Here is a 21,186-nt window from a genome sequence, read left to right as displayed (position 1 = left end):
ACATTGGATTAATCAATAAAATCGGATTCACACCAACCTTTAATCGCACTGTTGACGTTTGTTTCGGAAACGTTTGTTCCCTTAACCAACGCGCTCCAGGTGTGATGGAGCAGCTGGACGTCGACATCGTTCCCTACATCGTGCTGCTGGTCGTTCCCGTTCTGGGCCGCATGAGCGACCCCAGTGACAGCATTCGTTTTATGGCCACTCAGTGCTTCGCTACGTTAATCCGCCTGCTGCCTCTAGAGGTTTGTTCTCCCATTTTATCAGTTTAAATCTTTACTGTTGGCTAAAGAACTGAAAACTATGACATTACTTCATCGATCTGCAGGCAGGAATACCAGACCCGCCAGCCATGTCGGCCGACTTGATCCAGCAGAAAGCGAGAGAGCGTCAGTTTCTGGAGCAGCTGCTGGACGGCAGGAAGTTGGAGAACTATAAGATCCCCGTGCCGATTAAAGCCGAGCTCAGGAAGTACCAGCAGGTGAGCTGTTGGCCAGCCGTCTGAGCAGCAGATGAAAACTGAAATGGTTTGAAATGAATACAAATATAAAATAAAAAGTAAAAACAGGAAAAGAGTGATTTCTTACTCACTTAGATAAGAAATAAAACAGACGGTGTTCAGGAGCTTCAACTACAAATGTCATTTTCCAAAATTAGCTTTGTTGTTAGCTTCCAGTACCGTTAGCATTACTACAGTTATTCAGCTATTGATGAAATGTATGGAGCATCATAAAAGTAAAAAAATGCATATTTTTCTCATGCTACTACAATATTACCTTCCACTAAACTTTCCCTGAATATTTGTGGATATTATATATTGAACCTTGTGTTTGTTTTTTGTTATCAAATTCATGTTTTATTTAAAAATAGAAGCTGAATAGAAACCGAATGAAATCTACGTTACTTTGTGATCTGAGTTTTACATTTTAGACTAAGTGAGATTAACTTTTTGTAGATCAGGTTGTTTGGAGATTACGCCTCTCTGATACTGACACAAACACGCTGCTGTGTCCTGCAGGACGGCGTGAACTGGCTGGCGTTCCTGAACAAATACAAGCTGCACGGGATCCTCTGTGACGATATGGGCCTGGGGAAGACGCTGCAGTCCATCTGCATTCTGGCAGGAGATCAGTACCTCAGGTGCTCACTTCAGGTTCATTTAATCAAGGACGGCAGTTAAACAACGTTACACGATAAAGTAACTGTTGCTCTGAACAAAAGTTTAGTTGCAAAGAAAACAAAGTTAGAATTAAAGTCTCCCGTCACACTTTCTCTGAGTTACTACAGCTTCTACCAAGCTAGTTTTATTAAACACTCAAGTTCACCTGAACCTTATAAACAAAACATCCAACTCCTGTTTCCATGGCTACAAATTCCCATAAAGGTCCGAGCTTTGTAACGTAACTTCATTCATTTATGAAAAATGCTTCTTGTGTCTGTTTTTGAAGCTCTGATGCCAACTCTGTACTTTTCAGGGCTCAGGAATATGCGAAGACCAAGGCAGCAGACTGCAGCCCCCTGCCCTCGCTGGTGGTGTGTCCGCCCACGCTGACGGGCCACTGGGTGGACGAAGTGGCCAAGTTCTGCTCCAAAGAGTTCCTCAACCCGCTGCACTACACCGGGCCCCCCACGGAGCGAATGCGGTGAGCATCAGTCAGCTAGCCGCAGGAGCGTGACTCAGACGTACCCTGCAGGACTGAACAAGCAAAGAAAGCGTTTCTGTTTTTTCATAAAGCCTATAAACACTTGGATGACTAACTGAGGCTCTGCGTTTCAGGTTGCAGCATCAAGTGAAAAAACACAACCTGGTAGTCGCTTCCTATGATGTCGTGCGGAACGACATCGACTTTTTTAGGTGAGGATCCGCCGAGTCTGTTCTTTACGTACAGCAGGAGTGTCCAAACTTTTTGCCAAAATTGTAGATTCAAAGGAAATTGCAGGCTAAAACAAACAGCCTAAAATCAAGCAGATAAAGTAGACGGATATTTATTGTAGAGCAAAAACTTTAAAGGGATTTTTAAATACTTTTAAAATCCCTTTAAAATAAAAGGAGTAAATTTTACTCAGACATTTCCTTCTTTTTTCTAGAAAATTTCTGAGATTACTCTCAAAATTTATTTTTTGGCTTAAATTTACAACTTCTTCTAATTTAGCATGTTTGGTGTATTAAAAAGATTAAAAAGAAATGCATCTATTTTTCAGTTTCTTTTGGGTTTGAATAAATTTCAGTACTAATAACAGGATTTGAGTCACTTTCTATCACGTTTGCTTCTATCAAGTTTAAGAAAGAATAAAAGATGATTTATAGCAAAGTTGGCTTTTCAGGAAAAGTTACGTTTGGTTTAAACTTGATTATAAAAGGATAAATACTTTGTCGTACTTTACATTTTCCTGTGTATGAAAATTATGTCAATTTTTACCCTGATTACAAACTAAAGTCTCCGTCTGAATCTAAATTTGTATAATTTTTAAACTGCGGTTTGGGCCGCAGGAAATGGTCTAAGGGCCACAAATGGCCCCCGAGCCGCATTTTGGACACCCCTGGCTTAGTTCCATTATAACAAAATTTCTGTTTTTTATTTTTTAACAGAAATATAAAATTTAATTACTGCATCTTGGATGAGGGTCATGTGATCAAGAATGGGAAAACCAAACTGTCCAAAGCCATCAAGCAGCTGGCGGCCAACTTCAGGGTCATCCTGTCGGGAACGCCCATCCAGGTGAGTCCTTAGAGGAAGCGTCGGCTCCCCCTGGTGGATCCGCTGACACCCTACGCTTCCTCTGCAGAACAACGTCCTGGAGCTCTGGTCGCTCTTTGACTTCCTGATGCCCGGCTTCCTGGGAACAGAACGCCAGTTCGCCGCTCGCTACGGGAAACCCATCCTGGCCAGCCGCGACGCCAAGAGCTCGTCCAGAGAACAGGAAGCTGGTACGTCGTGTTCCCAGAATGCAACGGTCCAACGTAGCCTGGAATAATGATTCAGGTTGAATGAAATGACTGAAGGGTTGGAGAGGAGAACAGGAAACGTCTAAACATGCCAGGATGTCTTTCGGTCTTCCCTCTTTACTTCCTTCCCTTCCTCGTTTCCTTAACTTTCGTCCTTCCCTCCCTCCCTTGTTTCCTTCCTTCCTTCTTTCCCTTGTTTCCTTCGTTCCTTCCTTTCTCCCTTGTTTCCTTAGTTCCTTCCTTCCTTCCTTTCTCTCTTGTTTCCTTAGTTCCTTCCTTCCTTCCTTCCTTTCTCCCTTGTTTCCTTCCTTCCTTCTGTTTTATTCTTTAGAAACTGAATTTGTTTATAAATGTTTAATGTAGAAATAGTGAATGCCGTCATGCATGTTGTAATTAAACTCTTAAATTTGTCTTTTCAGAGTAAAATTGAACTTTATTTTCTCCGTTTTAATCTGCTTATGCGCGTCTCCTCCTGCCAGGCGTCCTCGCCATGGAGGCTCTTCATCGGCAGGTCCTGCCGTTCCTTCTGAGGAGGATGAAGGAGGATGTGCTCCAAGACCTTCCTCCTAAAATAATCCAGGACTATTACTGCACTCTCAGCCCTCTGCAGGTACATCAGCTCTCTCCGTTGGTTATTCACTTTTAAATACTTATAGAATCAATTACAGACGTCCGACATGTTGCACTACCGTTCTAGATGATAGCAGGAGCTGAAATGTGTAAAATAGCAGTGGGTGGGATTTGGGGACCTCTTCAGGCCAGACTGAGGATTGCAGTGAACAGAAAACTGCTTTTTGCCCCATTTGGGGCAAAAATTCTCAGATCAGCTAGAAAAACACCTGGAAGTTAAATATGAATTAGTTCTCAGGTTGTTTCCAGCAGGGAAACAAAATCATCCTGCATATTTTACACGTCTCGGATTTAAAGAAGTCAGCTGGTTGCTTTCCTTTCTTTCTTTCTACTGTCCTTCCTTCCTTCTTTTGCTTTCCTTCCTTCTGTCTTTTTGTCCTTCCTTCTGACTAACCTTCTTTCCTTGCCTTCCTTATTTCTTTCCTTCTGTCCTTCCTTCCTTTGTTCCTCCTTTTTTTGCAGGAATCAGGACTGAAGGATGCGTTCAGATGTCTGGCTCTTCTTAACAGACTAACATTTCTTCACCTGGATTTGTTTTCAGTCGTTTTCTCTGAACTGTTGCTGTCTAAATGCTCAACATGTAACATTTTTCTTTTTTGTTCTCTTCTTGTCTGATCTGTTAAAAACCTGAATGCTCTCAGGTTCAGCTCTACGAAGACTTTGCAAAGTCTCGAGCCAAGGCCAGCGTGGAGGACAGCATCTCTGCAGCCTCCAGTGAGGAAGAGGAGAAGCCCAAGCTGAAGGCCACGGGTCACGTCTTCCAGGTACCAACACTTTTTATGCAAACTTCGGTTTGTTTATCGTAATAGACATGTGATCAATATCAATAGAAAGAAACGTTTTTATTGAATTTGATCATTTCGCTGGAGTCTGATCCAGAACCGCACAGCATTCTGGGGGATGTAGGCAGAGGAAACATTGGAGTAGAAGTTCACCAACCTGAATATAAACTTTAAAACATTTTTGAATGCGAGAGTGGTCTAGTCAAAGTCCAGATTTAAATTTAATTAAGAATTTGAACTTTGATGTTCAAGTCTTGCAGCATCAGACGCTCTTTGACTGATTCTTTCCATTCGTTTTCTTGCAAAGACTTTCATGCTTTTCAGATCATTACTCTGCAAAACTTGTCATTTTCTTTTAAGTTTGGGAATTAATCGTATTTATAATTTATTGTCATGAAAATTTTGATTTATTGCTTTCACAATAAATTCCAGTTAATGTTTGAAACTTCAAATTTACTATTTTATCCAGTGAAAGTATTAATAAATTTGTCAATATGTGATTAGTGATGCAAATCAATTATTTTTGTGATTGGTGTCCTGAAGAAGTGGGAATATTTTTCAAGTGCAGTGTTTGTGTGACTACAGTTGCTGTCATGCAGCCATAAAAAACAAATAAAATAAAATGAAAAACAGCCTAAAAAAATAAGCAGTAATTGGTTATCGTCACGTTTATTATACCATAAAATATTCCAGTAAAATTTTCAATGCAAATCGCCATCATTATTTTCCTTCTGCTCCAGATTTGACTTGGCCGCTGCATTGTGTTGCTTTCTGTTGTGACTGCGCTGTAACCTGACCTCCTGTCCTTCAGGCGCTGCAGTACCTGCGGAAGCTCTGCAACCACCCGAACCTGGTTCTGACGCCGCAGCATCCGGAGTACAAACGCATCACGGAGCAGCTGGCGTGTCAGAACTCCAACCTGCGCGACATTCAGCACGCGCCGAAGCTCTCTGCTCTCAAACAGGTAGCGTGCTGAGGCGCCGTTGCCTGTTCTTTTTTTATGCTGGTGTGGTTCTGACGTGCTCTCGCTCTCCAGCTGCTGCTGGATTGTGGTCTTGGTGGCGGCGGAGGAGCGGAAGGCGGGACGGAGGCGGTGGTGGCGCAGCATCGCGTCCTCATCTTCTGTCAGCTGAAGAGCATGCTGGACATCGTGGAGCACGACCTGCTGAAGCCCAAACTGCCCACCGTCACCTACCTGCGGCTGGATGGCAGCGTGCCGGCCGGCCAGCGCCACTCCATCGTCTCCAGGTACGCCACTGTGTCAAACATGAGGCTCTGGGGCCAAATCTGGCCCGCAGCAGCAGCTTTTTATGTGACCTTTTTATCATTCAGTGCCTCCAGTTTTTCACAATTCTGCAAAAATCCAAACAAAATCAACACAGATTTCCCTTAAAAATTGTCAAGCATCATGTTTAAGTGATTCTAACTCCCACCTGCAGGTGGCAGTATTTCTTACTTTTACAACACTGCTGCCTCAGCATTACATCCGTGATCGATGTGGCGACTAACAAAAAGTCACATTTAACATCATATAGAAGTGCAAATATTTCTAAATTAGCACCAGAAAATTAGATTTTCATTGCAAAAAATTAGGGATGTGACCCAAAATGAAAATAAGTTTGACACACATTTGATGCTAAATTACATCAATAGAAGTAGAAGAACCCATCCTCTGTTTGTTGATGGGTTTGTAACTAAGGCTGATCTTCGTCTTTTCTGTTCCTCAGGTTTAACAACGATCCCTCCATTGATGTGCTGCTGCTCACCACCCATGTCGGTGGTCTGGGTTTGAACCTCACCGGCGCAGACACTGTGGTGTTTGTGGAGCACGACTGGAACCCCATGAGGGACCTGCAGGCCATGGACCGCGCCCATAGAATAGGACAGGTACTGCTGCGGGACGCTTTATGACCTCTCATGGAAAATCAGGAAGGGGAGAGACGTGGCATTTGTACTTCCAATTCTGTTTTTACTGCTTCTAAAAAACCCCTAAGCTCTTAAAAAAAACACCCAGCTGTTTTTTTAACAATAAGTTAATGTTGCCTTGCAACAAAAGCTGAGCTCCAGTATGTTTGGTCAGCTGGTTTTACCGCAGTATGCGATGTACAGTGGCTGCTGGAAAAGACAAGTGTTACCATTCAGAGCCACTTGCTGAAGTCTTATTTGTGCAGGAGGCTCCACTTCTGCTTTTCACGGTTGTATGGTTGTATAATTTCATATGTTTGCAGAGATTTTTAGGTGTAAGTGTAAATGTTGAGTCAGGAGGCGTGGCCAGTAGCAGCTTATTTGGATTTAAAGTGACAAGATGCCCTAAAACAGCTAAAATCTCATAATCTAAGATTGATTTTGTGCAGAAATTGTAAAGAACATGTTTTGTTTTGCCCTTTGACCTGTCCTGACCTGATGATGGGTCACCTCTAAGGCTCACCTTCCACTTCCTGTCGCCTGTCTTGTGCAGAAACGGGTGGTGAACGTTTACAGGTTGATCACTCGAGGCACGCTGGAGGAGAAGATCATGGGACTGCAGAAATTCAAGATGAGCATCGCCAACACCGTCATCAACCAGGAGAACACCAGCCTGCAGAGCATGGGCACAGACCAGCTGCTCAACCTCTTCACTCTGGACAAGGTGACTGGAGACGGAAACACATTTGCTGAATTAGTTCTGATGTGATGTAGCGAATCACAGTCCAAACCTCCGGTGCGGAGGGGAGGCCTGTCAGCCTGGAGCGGCCGGTCGCTCCAGGCTGGGATGGGACCGGTACAACGCTGCCATCCACTGGTGGTGGTCTGTGCCTTACCACAGGCATGAAGATCTAAATTTCTTGGTCTGACCCTCTAGCTTGGAGAAGATGACTCCATTTTTCTGAGATGTATACTCCTCTACTTTGTTTATTACAGCCATGCGTAGCATCAACAGCTGAAGAAATCGAGTTGATTTCTTACACAAGAATAGAAAGTGAGACTTTTGACTCGTCTCTGCAGAGCCCGCATATTCTGGACATGAACTGTTTCGACTTTTACCATTCAGATAGATGCTACAGAAACTGTTTGCAAAAACAAGTCAGTTTCTTTCCCCAGTTTGTCTCTCTGTGTGTCCAGATGAATATCGTCTAGTTATTTGGACTAATTCATCCTTTTGGTTTTGTTTCTGGATGATTTCAGGATGACAAGAGTGACAAAGGCGAGCAGTCGTCATCGACCTCAGGAAAGGCGTCCATAAAGTCGGTGTTGGACGGACTTGGGGAGCTGTGGGACCAGCAGCAGTACGACTCGGAGTACAACCTGGACAGCTTCATGAACTCATTGCACTAGCACTGTTAGGACTCCGTTCAGCCATCTGCAGGCCAAGCAGGACCTGGCCAGGAGGGGAAAATAATAAAAATGGATCAGGGTTACAGTAGAAGGCAAACACAACCAGATCAGGAACTGTTCGTACATTTTAATGCTCTTAATTTGAAAGGTCTGGAGGAACAGAGCTTCTCCAAGGCTCGGTCCTCTTCCAGAACTTTTTTTTTTTTTTTTTTTTTTACGTTGACCGTCACAGACCAGTAAACCAGAGCAGGCGACAAACATCTCCAGTGTTGAATTGCGTCGTCAGTGGGTGCCGCTCTCACCTTTCAAGCACATGTATAATAATTATAGCTCTAATTTATATCCGCGGCAGCAGGAGCTCGCTCTCTTCGCACTTCACCTTCCAGAGGATATTCAGTGTTAGCTGCTTGTGCAACATGTCACAAAGTCTTAAACTGAGCCCTGCCTGTCAGCGCTTCTCTGACGGATGGAAACCCAACACGGTTTGGATCACAAAGGGAACCCAGGTGGCTGTGACGAGCCGTGGCGCCGAGCCCAGACTGGTACCTGAAAACTTGGCCCAAAGTGTTTTAAAAAGGAACTGTAGACTTGTACATATTTCTCTAACTGCTGCTTTTTCTTTATGATAGTGGAATTGTAATAAATTCTGAAAACCTTGAATGTTGACCTTCTTTTCTGTTTGTGAGTGCCATGTCAAACTCGAGGCCCGCGGGCCAAATGCGGCCCGCCAGAAGTTTTCATGTGGTCTTTTACAGAGATTATAGATGTGCTTAAATATTACCTTACTAAAACATAGCCACGAGTTTCTTCTTTGAGGAAATATCAGCAACATTGTTGCAGGTTTTATTGTTTTCTTTGAAACACTCTGAGCGCAGGCATGTCACCACTTGTCCTCTGTCTACATTCATTGGGCTTACACCATTCACTGCAGTTGCGCTGCAATGGTCGCTAGATGGCAGTGTTGCACATTTGAGAACATGATCGTATCAGAAATTTGTATTGGAAGTGAATGTAGCAATCAAAATAATAGAAAATAGATAAATTTGTTAAGCTTTAAGCAGTAGAAAATAAGATCCAGGTTTAACTTTTGTGGCCAAATTTTGTCATATGTATTTATGATTAATTATAGTGTTAGGTTTTTTTTTAAATTTGGAAAACTAGGTGTAATTTTTTTTTCAGTTTTAATTAGGGTTTTTTGTAGACTTTTTTTCCTTTTTATTCCCTACAGTCTTGGATGACATCCAGCTGGAAATATATATATTTTAACTTTTGTACAACTACGATGCAAAAGCAAATGAGGTGGATTAGCAGAGCTAGACAACAACAGATGACATCATTCAGGACATGACACTATAGAAATGTAATCTGAGCTGCCCAGATATCTAGCACATCATGATAGTCATGACATCATGTGATAGTAGGGTCTACCAGTAAAGTAGACCCTACTATCACTACAAACATCAGTTATAAAGCTTTAGCTCCTTCATTAACTCTGTGTCACACAGCAACAATCTTCAGTCAGAGGCCTCTTCAGACTTGTTGCAGGACTGACTGCTACTGGAGTTCCAACATCATTGACTTTTTGAAGATATTTGGATATTAGCAGCATTTAATTTCCCTTTGGCATAAATATTTGTTGAATTATGCTGCGTTAAACAATGAACATTGACTCATTGTACAAATATATTTGCAGGTAAATTCAGCAAACTACAAACTGATGCGGTTAAAAAAAAAGATAGATTTAAAGATGTGAAATTATTCTCTGAATTTATGTTTTAACATTTAAGGAATTTGATTACATAATTCTATATTTTAGTTTTTGTAACATTAGCAACATTTTTTATTTGTACTTCAGTATTGTTTTATTCAATTACAGCACAAATATTTACTTTCTGCCAGTTTTCCTTTATTGCCCATTCATTCGTTTACATTATAAACCACTAATACATCACCAGCCACCAATCTCTTCCTTTAAATTTTTTTGTTTTACTTTTGTAGATCATTTTCACACTAATGTAAGCAACATCAGCAAGTTAACACATAAAGCTCAGCATTTCAAGAAACAAGACAGTTTAGTAACAATAATACAAAGGGATTTTTCAGCTTCCCAAAAAAATAAAATTAAGAATTAGCATAATAAAATTAATTTATTCAAAGTAAAAATACAAAATAATATTAATGACATGACCAGATATGAAGTTTGTAAAGAAATATATGAAATAAAAAAAATGTAAATATGTTTGAATTCCTTTTTTTTCTGCAAAACTCTTAAAAAAAAAAAGAAAATTTCTCAGTACAAAGGCTACATTACTACTGGAAGGTACTAGCAGGTAGAGTAGGTAAATACACAGTAGAAAATGATTTTAGTGGATCACAACGCTTGCAATGAAAATAATTTCGCAATAAGATTTTATGCCTCTTTTTCTCATTTTCTTCTTTTCTACAAACGGTACAAACAGAGTATTGCACATTACGACAAAGAATCAAGGTTGTTAGCCTTAAAAAGGAGGAAGGGGGCGGGGCTAATTCAAGTCTCGCGTGAACAGAAAGGCCACCAGTCAAATTGATGCACCTTGGGGGCTTTCAATCAAGCTACAGGTGATAACATTTGTGTGTTTAGTGTTAAAAATAACATTCTTCTCTTTTTCTGTGTCCAGGGACTTTCAGAAGTCTTTTTGTTTCTCCCAACTACGTCAGGACAGCAAAACAATTTTTTCTTTTTTTTTTGCTATTTTTTTTTTATTTATTCTCTTTTATTTTTATTTTTTTTACAAAACAAAAAGAAAAAAAACGAGAGCACATACTTTTAGGAAACATAAAAAACTTCTCTTAAAAAAAATAACGAACAGAAGATCTCTTTCACAACTCTGGTCAGCATAGATGATTGGTTATAAATATAAAAAAGGTCGGGAATCTGCTTTAATTTCTTCTCAGAGCACCTGATATTTGAGCTTTCTGCTCTCTCAACCAATTAAACCAGTGGGAATCCTGCTTCTAAACCAGTAAAGTAGAGCCTACTATCACTACAAACATCATTATATTAGTTATAAAGCTTTAGCTCCTTCATTAACTCTCTTTAAAAAAAATAAATTCTTAAAATAAAAACATAAAAAATCATCTCTCTTGAAGAATTAAATTAATATACATTTGTCCATCTGAATAAACTTAGAAAATATGTTTCTCTCCTAATATATGTCAAAACTGAGGTATTGCAAAGGATTTTTTTTTTAAATCAGTCTTTCAAAAAAAAAAAAACTGCTGACTGTTGCAAACTGTTTTCAGATACAAAGTGTAGTGCACAACAAATACAGGAAAAATAATAAAAATAATCATAAAGAATAGAAAACTGGGTAAAAAGGGGGCAAAGAAATGTTTGAAAAAATAAAAACTCTCCCCAGAATTCACTCATTATTCATCAGGAATATTATCTCTTCTGCTCAGGTCCAATTAGTTTTTCTTAAACAGAAACACAAAAGCAGGAAAAACAACAGTTTACGACTGAAAACAGTAACACACACACACACACAGTTTCCGTCACCATCATCATTTTTTTCAGCTTTTAATAGAACCCAAAAATATATAATGTCCACCTTTATTTTTATTTCATTTATTTAGCAGGTCCGGTACTTCAAGCTTTGCAGGAGACAAAAAAAAAAAAAAAACTATTAAAAAATCTGGTGATTGCGTCACACATCTTCATCTCCGCCATTTTTCCCATTTTTAAAAAAATATATCAGCATGTGTAAGGGCTCAGTTTATCAATCTCAGATCTCCAGTAGCTTTATGGGGTTTTTTCTGCTTAATCACTCTCCAAAATAAAAATAAAAAAGACAAACAAGTGAGCTCTTTGGTTGCGTTGTGACGTAAAAACGCTTTTGTCAAGAGTTGGAACGAACAATAAAGTTTTGCGTGCGTGAACAATATAGTTTTACGTGTTCGTTTTTTTTTATTTAACCCCGCTCACATTTTTGTCTTTTCTTCAGGTCAGATTCGACGTTTTTGGCCTGAAAACCTTCCGTCCCAGGTGTGTGTTCGTGTGTATCCAGACGTGAATCAGTGAGAATATTTTACATTTATATAACCGACGGATATACGTGTGCATATGCTAGCTAGTTTATGAAGTTTCACAGGACTTCTATGTCGGACACTGATGACAGTTAAAGCGAATCACAGTTCTAGGCAGATCTAACTACGTACAGTATAAAAAAAGTAAAAAGAAAGAAAATTGCACAATTATAATCAACAATCACCGCAAATAAAGTACTTCACCTATTACAGGTTTTAATTGTAGTCCTACACTTCATTTGTGAGTAATAGTTTAAAAACCGCCGTCGTCCTGATCTGCTCGCGCGGCGTTGCTATGGTTACCTGTTCCCGTCCAGTTTAAACGTACAGCGTCGTGCGAAAAGTATTCACAGCGCTTTAACTTTTTTCATATTTTCCTTGCACCAAAATCACGCACTTTAATGTGTTTTAATGGGATTTTTATGTGATTGATCAACAGAAAGTACCGCAAGCTGAAGCGGGAAGAAAGTTTTAGAACAAACGTCGCCATCTTTACTTTAATTTCCCTGAATAAAATCCAGTTTTACCTAAATATTAGCATCCAGCTGTTTGTAATTTTATTTCAGGCCTCAAATTAATTAAACATATTGATATCGGCTCAATAAATTAAAAAAAGTTGATATTTATTTTCATCTTACTGACATTTGGTTTTGGCTATTTTTTTTTACTGGTGTCAAAACGGTAGAGAAATATTTATGATGTAATATCATAAATATTGGTCCAATAACCAGTGGTAAATATTGGTTACTGGACATAAATCCAATATTAATTTTGATATCGCTATCAATCCAATTTTTTTATTTCAGTGCAGTGCAAGTGTTCAATCTAAATGTGAAAATCTGAGAGATGCACTAAAAAGTAGCACACTGCAACACCACCAAATCTTGCCAAGTATTTTTGCTCCAGTTTCTAGTGACAAAATATAATTTACAAGTAATTTTTCAACAAGATATAGAGACTTGTTTAAAGTAAATAATTCCTTAATATTGGTCAAAAAGTGCTAGTTATATTGGCAGATTATTTGACTAACAACGGCCCCTGCACCGTTACCTAGCAACGCCAGCCAAGCCCAGCCCGTTACCTAGCAACCCAGTTCTAGTTCCACTGGCAGATTGTTTCACTTTTAACGAGAAAAATGTCTTCTTGTGGAAAAAATAAATCCAACATTCCTTATCAATATTAATGTATATTTATTTAAAACAAGACCCTGTTTATTGTTTAAAAGTTACTTGTAAGTTATTTTTTTTCTTATTTTAAGTAAGACCAAAAATACTTGGTAAGATTTTCTGTTTCTGCAAAAAGAAATGTTCAGATATCTGGGGGCCGGAGTATATTCCATTGTTCACCTATTGAGATTTTTAATTTGCAAATTTCCTCTACTACATAAATTACTTTCCATTGCTCTAATTTTATAAAATCCCAGTAAAACACCATCAAATTTTCAGTGATCTGATGTGCGAGTCCTTCAGCAGGGTGTAACACGGCTTGCAGTGCGTTGTGCAAAACATGGCCAGAATCAAAATAAAAACAAAAACCTGCAGACATGATACTGAAAAAGTGTTTTGCATGCAGTAGCCTGACTAGAACATGCAGTTAGGGGCGACCCCTGACCTCAAAACGTCGGCCATCATTGCCTGAGACAACTCGTCGTCCTGAAACACCGGCTGCTTCTGAATTCCTCGCTGGGAAAATAAAATAAAGTACTTAAGTTATCTGTTCATACCATGGGATTTAGCAGCAAAGCTCCCGCAGCAGTTACATTTACATTACACAAAAAAAATTATGTTATTATAAAAATAAAGACCTAGATATCGAACGCAAACTAATCTGATTGTGAGGTATGAACATTTACAGAGAATATATCAGTTGTCTTCAGAGCTGGTAATTGTTGCTACATCTGATGCCGCCTAACTTCTGCATTTATTCAATTAGCCTTTGGTAGTTTTTTTATTTATTTATTCTTCTTTATGATTTTAACTAGGGGCGACGTAACTACAGTTGTTTCAAAGTAAGTGCATGCTCCTTTTGCATAAAATTTAAACCATCTATTTAACGTCTAGATAAGTACAAAAAAAATAGAGCTATGTGTATTTTTAAATACGTGAGCGGTCCCGAGGGGGGACATACCGAACCGTCCCGTGTGTGTGTACGTGTGTATGTGTGTGTTTTATAGTGAGACTTTGTGCCAAAGTGCAAATTGTAAGCTGGTGGAGTTTTTCCTCCCCACAAAGCTTTGACAACGAGTTCAGAACCGAGAATCTGATCCGTTTCGCATTTTTTCCATGTCGGGTGAAGCCGGCGGGAGCTGTTGTCATTTCTTCTTCTTCGTCTGGGTTGAGGATAGTGCAGATCCGTGACCCCCCGCTGACCCCGCTGGCCCGCCGTCCTCAGCTCCAGCGGAAGGAGACGTGTCGAGGGCGGTCGCCGCCCTCCTTCACCAGCGGCTTGTGGAACTCGCGGCCGGCCCGGGAGTGGATGCTGGCCCAGCAGAACTCGCAGTAGTACTGCAGGCAGGTGACGTTGGCACAGAAGAACGGGGCGAACTTGCCGCCGCAGCGCGCGCCCTGGCACTCGTCGCACATCTGGTCGTCCAGGACGTACGGCTTCACCTCCACCTGTAGGGGGAGACGCAGAGAGGTCATCAAGAGTTCAACAAGTCCTGGCAAAATCAACAAAAAAATAAAAATTATGGTCACAAGATTACTGCAAAAATACAAAATATTATCAAGTAATTTTGGCCCAACTTACTACATTTTAAATCAGAGAAAAATAACTTACAAGATAGCAAGATATAAGAGCTTTTATTCTTTTTCGAACATAATAGCAGGATAAAATTACTCACATGAACAAGGAAAAGACACATTTTCAATCAATTATAAGGAATTGCTGATTTAAAACAAGTTCCCATCTCTTGCTGAAAAGCTGCTTTTCAGTTACTTTTGTCTTATTTATCTGCGATAGAATCCAGACCAAAAACACATGATCAGATGTCGTGTTTTGGCAGTTTTCTCCCCTAATTGCTGTTATTGTGCAAGACTTGTGTTCATAATAAAGCCCTTGCCGCCCCCAACTGAAGATAAACGACGTTAGCTGAGGTGGGCTGGACCCGACTGGACCGGGCCGGCCCACCCTCCCGGCTGACGCCCAGTCTGTCTCGGTCTCAATCGGCCGGTGCGCCTAAAATAAGGGAGCTGTGGCGCAGCTGGACATTCACGCATGGGGAACTACTATAATTAAACCGGCTCTATGTGTCTGCAACCTGAAACATCTGTTGAGATGCAGAGTGATTACACAGCCGGGCCGGGCCTTCCGGTTCTGTAGGCTGCAGAGAAGCTTCTGGCAGAGCAGGAAATAAATATACTTAACAGAGTATTTGGTAAAAAATCTACTCAAGTACTGAGTAACTGATCAAATTATCTATCATACATCATCAGACGGACCAAAATTTAAAGTGGAAATGTTGATATTTTAAAATTACAATAATTCATATAAGTAACAAAAAATAACAAAATCAGGCAAAAAAAATATTTTTTCCAAATCAGTTTCTCACTAAAATCATGAAACTGCAGGTGTGATAGAAATACTTCATAATCACAATTGCGTAGTAACTAGTTAAGCACATTTTTTCAAAAAAAGTTACTCAAGTAACTGAGTAAATGTAACCAGTTACTCTGGCAGCGCTAACGTCTCTCTCTGGTGAACTCGCTCACCCTTTTGTCGATGTCGTTGTGCTGCAGCTGGACAAAGCGGGCGCTGATGGCGGCGATGTAGCTCTGCTGGTTGGAGAACGCCACGCGCCCGGCTCCCTTCGGATATTTCAGCTCCGGGTCCGTGTCGATGCCGGCGTAGCAAACGCCTCCATACAGCCGATCCATTATCATCGCTAGCTCCACTGGAAGACGAGAGGAAAACACGGAGCCAAAAATAAGACTGGGTTTCCTCTATAATACACTGCAAAAATACTAAAAATCTGTGTTATGGGGGGGGAATTAACATATCTAAATACTTTTAGAGCTTCAGCCAAAACATGCAAGCGTAGACTGTAAAAACAAAAATCTGGCCAAATATTTTTGGTCTAGTTTCAAGTGCAAATATCTTATTACACTTAAAATGAGAGAAATCAAACTTACAAGTAACTTTTCAGCAAAATAGAGGAGCTTTTCTAAGTCAATAATTCCTTAATATTGATTGGAAAAAAAAAAAATTCTACCAGCAGATTATTTAACTTACAACATGACAAAAATGTGTTTTAAGTGAAAAAAAAACAACCATTCCTTATTTTAAGTTTTTATTTTTCATGTAGGAGTCATTACAAAATTACTACATAATTCTCCGAATGTTACTGCTTTATTCTTGTATTATTTCGACTTTATTTTCTTAATATTCTGGGCTGATCCTCACGTTCTGGCTTATATCTCATGATATTAAACTTTATTCTGATATTATCAAGAGTTTGGTTTTACATATTTGTTAAAACTGTCTCCATGTCTTGACAGTTTAATAAGAAACAGACCAAACCAAAAACAACCAATCAGAGCCAGGAGGCGGGGCTTATCGCTGCCAATCAACCTCAGATCCTGGACTTGTTAAATGTGGTAATGGCGGAGAAACCACTTAATGTTGCAGGAAAACGGTTTATCTGCTGTCATCAGTAGGCTAACTAGCCTTAGCATTTATGACAGGGGCTCGGGTGATGATTGACAGCACTAAGACCCGCCTTCTGGCTCTGATTGGTTGCTTCTAGTTTGGACTCTCATATTAAACTGTCACAATATGGTGACAGTTTCAACAAAACTATTTTGTAGAAGTTAGGCAATGCAGCTTTAATGATTAAGAGGGACAAAAACATCCAGTTTTATTATTAGTAGTTGACTGATTTCCTCTTTCTAAAATTGAACAAAATTTCCCACCCTGTCTCCCACTAACAGCAGCAGCAGCAGTTTCAACCTGCTGGGGGTAATTATCTGGGGGTCAGATTGCAGACAAGCTAGCGATGCTAATCCCGCTAAGAGAAAGGCTCAACCTTCCATTAGCTCATGAATTCCTAACGCGTTGACCTCTGGGTCGCCCTCCTGGGAACCCAAGACGAAGATTGCTTTCTCACCGGGAGATGCTTCATTACTGCCTTACTGCCTCTGGCTGCGGTTCACCTTATGAAGCGCATTTGGAGGCTTTAAGGGGCAGAAGCTGCAGGATTCATAACGGAGGGCTACCTGCACGCAGGGGCCGGGGAACCCCTCCAACGAAGATGGTTTTGCGCGGATCCAGAGGCTGGGAGCCGTCCATGACGAAGTCGCTGTCGCTCAGGTTCCAGGGACGGATCTGGACCTGCAGAAAAACAAGAAAAAAATAAACAAAATGGAAAATATTTCAGCTAAAGCTGAAATATAGGCGAGGAAAAGCGCTACAGAGTTAGCATGAAGCTGTGTGATACGGAGAAAATGGGCAGGAAGTGAATATTTAATCTGTTAACGAATCAGCCTCAGATTATCATCAGTACACTGCAAAAACAAAAATCTTACCAAGTATTTATCGTTTTCTTTCTAGTACAAATTTCTTAGTACGCTTGAAACTAGAAATTAGACCAGGGGAGTCCAAAGTGTGGCCTGGGGGCCATTTGTGGCCCTTGAAATCATTTTGTTTGGCCCCTGATCACAAGAATGTCAGAAAACAATCGACGCCCCAAAAATGTGAAAATTGTCTTTTTTATCTTTTTAATAAGGCCACAGTTTGAAGCCCTGTTTACTTTTTAAATAATATATAGATTTCATAAAATTATAGTTTATTGTTGAATAAAAAACAAAACTGAACTAATTTTTGCATTTTTAATTTAACAAATTTTGTGAACCACCAGTAGCTTAAATTTGCAAGTTTTGGTCCCCAGTTCAAAAACTTAACACCAGTAAATTAGACAAAACTAATTTAACTGCTCAGTTTAAGTCAACAATTCCTTAATATTGGTGAAAAATATTTGTTCCCCAGGCAGATTAACAACTAGGAAAAAATGTCTTGTTGCAGGTGAAATAATCTGCCAGAGAACCAGTAACACTCACTGGTTTGTCCTTGATGGTGGGACTGGACACACACAGGTAGAGCTTCCCGTCCTCCTCAATGCAGGCGTCGATCAGCGCCTGGACTGAAGCCTCTTCCTGGAAAAGCAGGAAGGCGTAACCTGGAAGAAAATGATTTTCAGGAAATATGACCTCCAGAGGAAATAAAAATAATCATATATTCAAACAATTTAACAGTTCCAGCGAATAAGTGCAGGCAAAAACATAAAGTCTAGTTTCTAGAGCAAATACACTTGAAATAAGACAAAACTAATTTAGAAGTAAACTTTGAGTTTAAGTAAATAATTCCTTAATATTGATGAAAAAGTTTAGATCCACTGGCAGATTATTTCACTTTTAACATTGGAAAAATGTCTTGTTATAAAATAAATAATCTGCCATTCCTTATTTTAAATTAGTATTTTTCATGTAGGAGTTATAATAAAATTACTACTTATTTCTGCTAATTTTACAGCTTTACTTACAGCTTTATTTTGACTGTCATACGGCTTTTCTCCCATTATTACGACTTTATTCTCATATCATCATGACTTTTTGTTGTACACTTTTATTCTCGTATTATTACAATTTATTCTGATAATTTGCCTTGTTGTACGATTTTATTCTTGAAGAACTATGACTTTATTCTCACGAGATTAGGGACTTTATTCTTATATTACAACTTAATTCTTGTGATATGAATATTTTCTTGTATTACAACTTTATACTCATTACTTTTTGTAGTACAAATTTATTCTTGTAATATTACAACTTTTTTGTATTATTACAACTTTATACTAGTAATATTATGACTTTATTCTCATAATAATGTGACTTCTATGACTATTCTTGTGTTATTAGGACTTTATTCTAGTATTACTGTGACTTAATTCATGTAACAACAACTTTCTTCTGGTATTATTGCAACAGTCTGATAACATGACTTTATTCTCGCTTTATTTTGACTCGGTGTAAGGGTACCAGCACTTTTTTCATCCATCTTAAGGAATTAATGGTGGTAAATACATTCCTATATTGTGCTGAAAAGTTACTTTTAAGTTAGTTTTGTCTCATTTCATGTGTTGTAAGATATTTTCACTAGACCAAAAGCACACAGTCATGTTTTGTGTTTTGCTCCTCAGGGGAACCGTTCAATATTTAGCAGCCCAACGCACTGAGTGACGGGGTTTTGTGCAGGAAAGAAAAAAGAGAAACTTTCTCAGACTTTCTGCGTCATTTAATGCCGAGAGCAGAGACCTCCTTCAAGGTCAGAGCGACAGAAAACCGATTCAACATCCATCTAACGAATTAGAGGCACCAAAAAAAGACAAAGATTCAGCTGAGATGTAAACATCAGTGGAAATGGATAAAAACTAAACATTTATATCTTCCGCTTCTTTTATTCACAATGTCATTTTGTTCCTCTTCATTAAAATTGGTAAATTACCATCTAATCTCCTCCTGACCCATGTCTAGTTTATAGTATATTTTCTCAATTTCATCCTAATCCAGAACTAGAAAAACTGAAAACCACATTTTTACATCGTCAGCAGGGTTCGTACTTTATCCACAGTAAAATTCAGCATTTATGAAGCAAGTTTTCACATTTTTCCATCAAAAACAATACAAATGAACTAAAAACTGTTTAAATTCACAATTACATGATACCATTTATTAATTAACGTTTTGTGTTTCTATTCTACATTCAACAGTAGGAATAAAGCAAACTAAATTAAAACAACAATTAAGTAATCGATTAATAGTCAACTGGAGTATAGAGACTCAAAAAAAGCCAGTTTGCTGAAAGAGCAACACAATCAGAGCAGGAATTAAACCAAAACTGCAAAAAACAAACAAATGTTGCATTTAAGATAAAAAATAAAAAAAAACCTTTGTCTGTATTTATGTTTAGCCAAATCTACTTTTAGGCACCTTTTACTGACCGACTATTAATTAGTTTATCCAAAAATAGTAAGCAGATGTATTTCTAATATTGCATGAAAAGGGCAAAAATAAAAACTACTGATGATTAACTGATTAATTATCAAGATACATGATAATAAAAATAAACGGTAGTCGTAGCTGTGAAAATAATCTGGTTTCTACTGTAAAAGCTTTACAAATTTAGGCTTTTAATCAAATGTTACATTGAATTTTATTACAAAATTTCAGTTAGAATATCAAGCACTTTCCAAACCTTGAAAAATTTTAAGGATTTTAAGCACTTAAATGAACCCTGAAACTGATCTGGTTAAAGAGCAGCAGCTGTTGGTGCGTCAGCTGTTCTTTCCCGTTGGCGTTTATGTGTCAGGGGAATAAGAAGTGATCTGATTGGCTGATTAGGATCAGAAACATCCCGGCGTGTCGCCCGGCGGCCAGAGGAGACACACACACACACACACACACACACACACACACACACACACAAACACACACAGAATGTGCAAAAGTGGAGGAGCTTAAAAATTATGCTCTTTTTTTTATCATTTAATTTTGATTTCATACCTTCCTGAGTGGAGCTGCTAACGTTGAGACGAACAGAGAAAAGGAGGCGACAAAAAGAAACGGCTGACTCAGAGAGCGAGAAAAGAAAAGGAGCAGAGAAAACATTCAGATTCAGAAAGGAAGGAAATACAAAAAGAAAAGGGAGGGAGGAAGAAAGGAGGATAGGAAAGAATGGAAGAAGACAGGAAGGGAGGACAAAAGGACACGAGAAGGATGGAAGACATGAATGACAGATTTGAATAAAAAGGAAGGAAGGAAGCATGAATACACGAAGGAGTAAAGGAAGGAAGGATGGCAGAAAGAAAGGAAGTGGAGAAGAAGAAGAAAGGAAATTAGATTTCTACATCTGACAGAATCTGAAAATCCGATGTTTAACTGAATTATTTCTGTACATATCCAGAACTTTAAGGACAATCCTCAGTTCCATTAAACGTTTACAATAATCCAAAAGGATGTAATTAATTAAAACCATTATTTACACAGCAGGGCTAAAACACAAACCGCTACCAGCTGCTTTAAACATCCAAATAATCCCTCTGCTAATTGGGTTCACACACCGGAAAGCTGCCTCATCATCGGCCGGCTGACGCTTACGTAAGGACGGGATGTCATTCGGATAAATCTGAGGTTTAGGACAACATCATCGCCCCTCAGAGAGAGAGAGAGAGAGGAGGGGAAAAACCTAAACGGGGTAAAAATAAGGCACGAAAAGGCAGAGCTAGCCAGCAGCTCTTCCAGTCTGAGAGAGAACAACATGTTCTGTGACTCGGAGGGGGAGGGAGGAGATGGAAAAGAGTAAAACAGGAAAGGAAAGGTGGGAAGAGAATGAATGAGGCTTTACAAGCTGAACGTTCAGAAATAGGCTCTGGTGAGCAGGAGCCTTTCAGGA

General features: G+C 39.3%; 2 protein-coding genes and 1 long non-coding RNA gene across 6 annotated transcripts in view; 2 read left to right on the top strand and 1 right to left on the bottom strand.

Annotated features, from left to right (window-relative positions):
• btaf1 (BTAF1 RNA polymerase II, B-TFIID transcription factor-associated) overlaps window positions 1-8,337 on the top strand; it is a 29,351-nt gene extending 21,014 nt beyond the window's left edge. The window contains exons 25-38 of the mRNA XM_015058233.1: window positions 100-248; window positions 332-484; window positions 1,022-1,143; window positions 1,479-1,646; window positions 1,781-1,858; window positions 2,594-2,723; window positions 2,791-2,932; window positions 3,430-3,560; window positions 4,222-4,344; window positions 5,174-5,326; window positions 5,399-5,610; window positions 6,090-6,249; window positions 6,821-6,991; window positions 7,528-8,337. Of these exons, the coding sequence (XP_014913719.1) occupies window positions 100-248; window positions 332-484; window positions 1,022-1,143; window positions 1,479-1,646; window positions 1,781-1,858; window positions 2,594-2,723; window positions 2,791-2,932; window positions 3,430-3,560; window positions 4,222-4,344; window positions 5,174-5,326; window positions 5,399-5,610; window positions 6,090-6,249; window positions 6,821-6,991; window positions 7,528-7,677 (2,042 nt within the window). The 3' untranslated portion in view covers window positions 7,678-8,337. The remainder of the gene's footprint in view (window positions 1-99; window positions 249-331; window positions 485-1,021; window positions 1,144-1,478; window positions 1,647-1,780; window positions 1,859-2,593; window positions 2,724-2,790; window positions 2,933-3,429; window positions 3,561-4,221; window positions 4,345-5,173; window positions 5,327-5,398; window positions 5,611-6,089; window positions 6,250-6,820; window positions 6,992-7,527) is intronic.
• Window positions 8,338-13,080: 4,743 nt separating this feature from the next.
• The window catches only part of cpeb3 (cytoplasmic polyadenylation element binding protein 3), a 48,172-nt gene continuing 40,066 nt past the window's right edge, over window positions 13,081-21,186 (bottom strand). For all 4 annotated transcript variants that reach the window (XM_015058235.1, XM_015058234.1, XM_015058236.1 and 1 more), the window contains 4 exons: window positions 17,796-17,914; window positions 16,956-17,070; window positions 15,453-15,634; window positions 13,081-14,357 (listed from right to left, as the gene is read on the bottom strand). In XM_015058235.1, coding sequence (XP_014913721.1) covers window positions 14,130-14,357; window positions 15,453-15,634; window positions 16,956-17,070; window positions 17,796-17,914 — 644 coding nt within the window. In that variant the 3' untranslated portion in view covers window positions 13,081-14,129. The remainder of the gene's footprint in view (window positions 14,358-15,452; window positions 15,635-16,955; window positions 17,071-17,795; window positions 17,915-21,186) is intronic.
• LOC106963365 (uncharacterized) lies at window positions 14,168-19,257 on the top strand. The gene is made up of 2 exons (XR_001428178.1): window positions 14,168-14,256; window positions 18,935-19,257. It is a non-coding gene; the product is annotated as an uncharacterized LOC106963365 (long non-coding RNA).

Source organism: Poecilia latipinna, unplaced genomic scaffold (assembly GCF_001443285.1).
Source record: "Poecilia latipinna isolate Pla-1442-1.1 unplaced genomic scaffold, P_latipinna-1.0 Scaffold1525, whole genome shotgun sequence".
Taxonomy (NCBI): domain Eukaryota; kingdom Metazoa; phylum Chordata; class Actinopteri; order Cyprinodontiformes; family Poeciliidae; genus Poecilia; species Poecilia latipinna.
The sequence above is the reverse complement of the archived record's forward strand: the minus strand, read 5'-3'. Positions and strand labels throughout refer to the sequence as shown.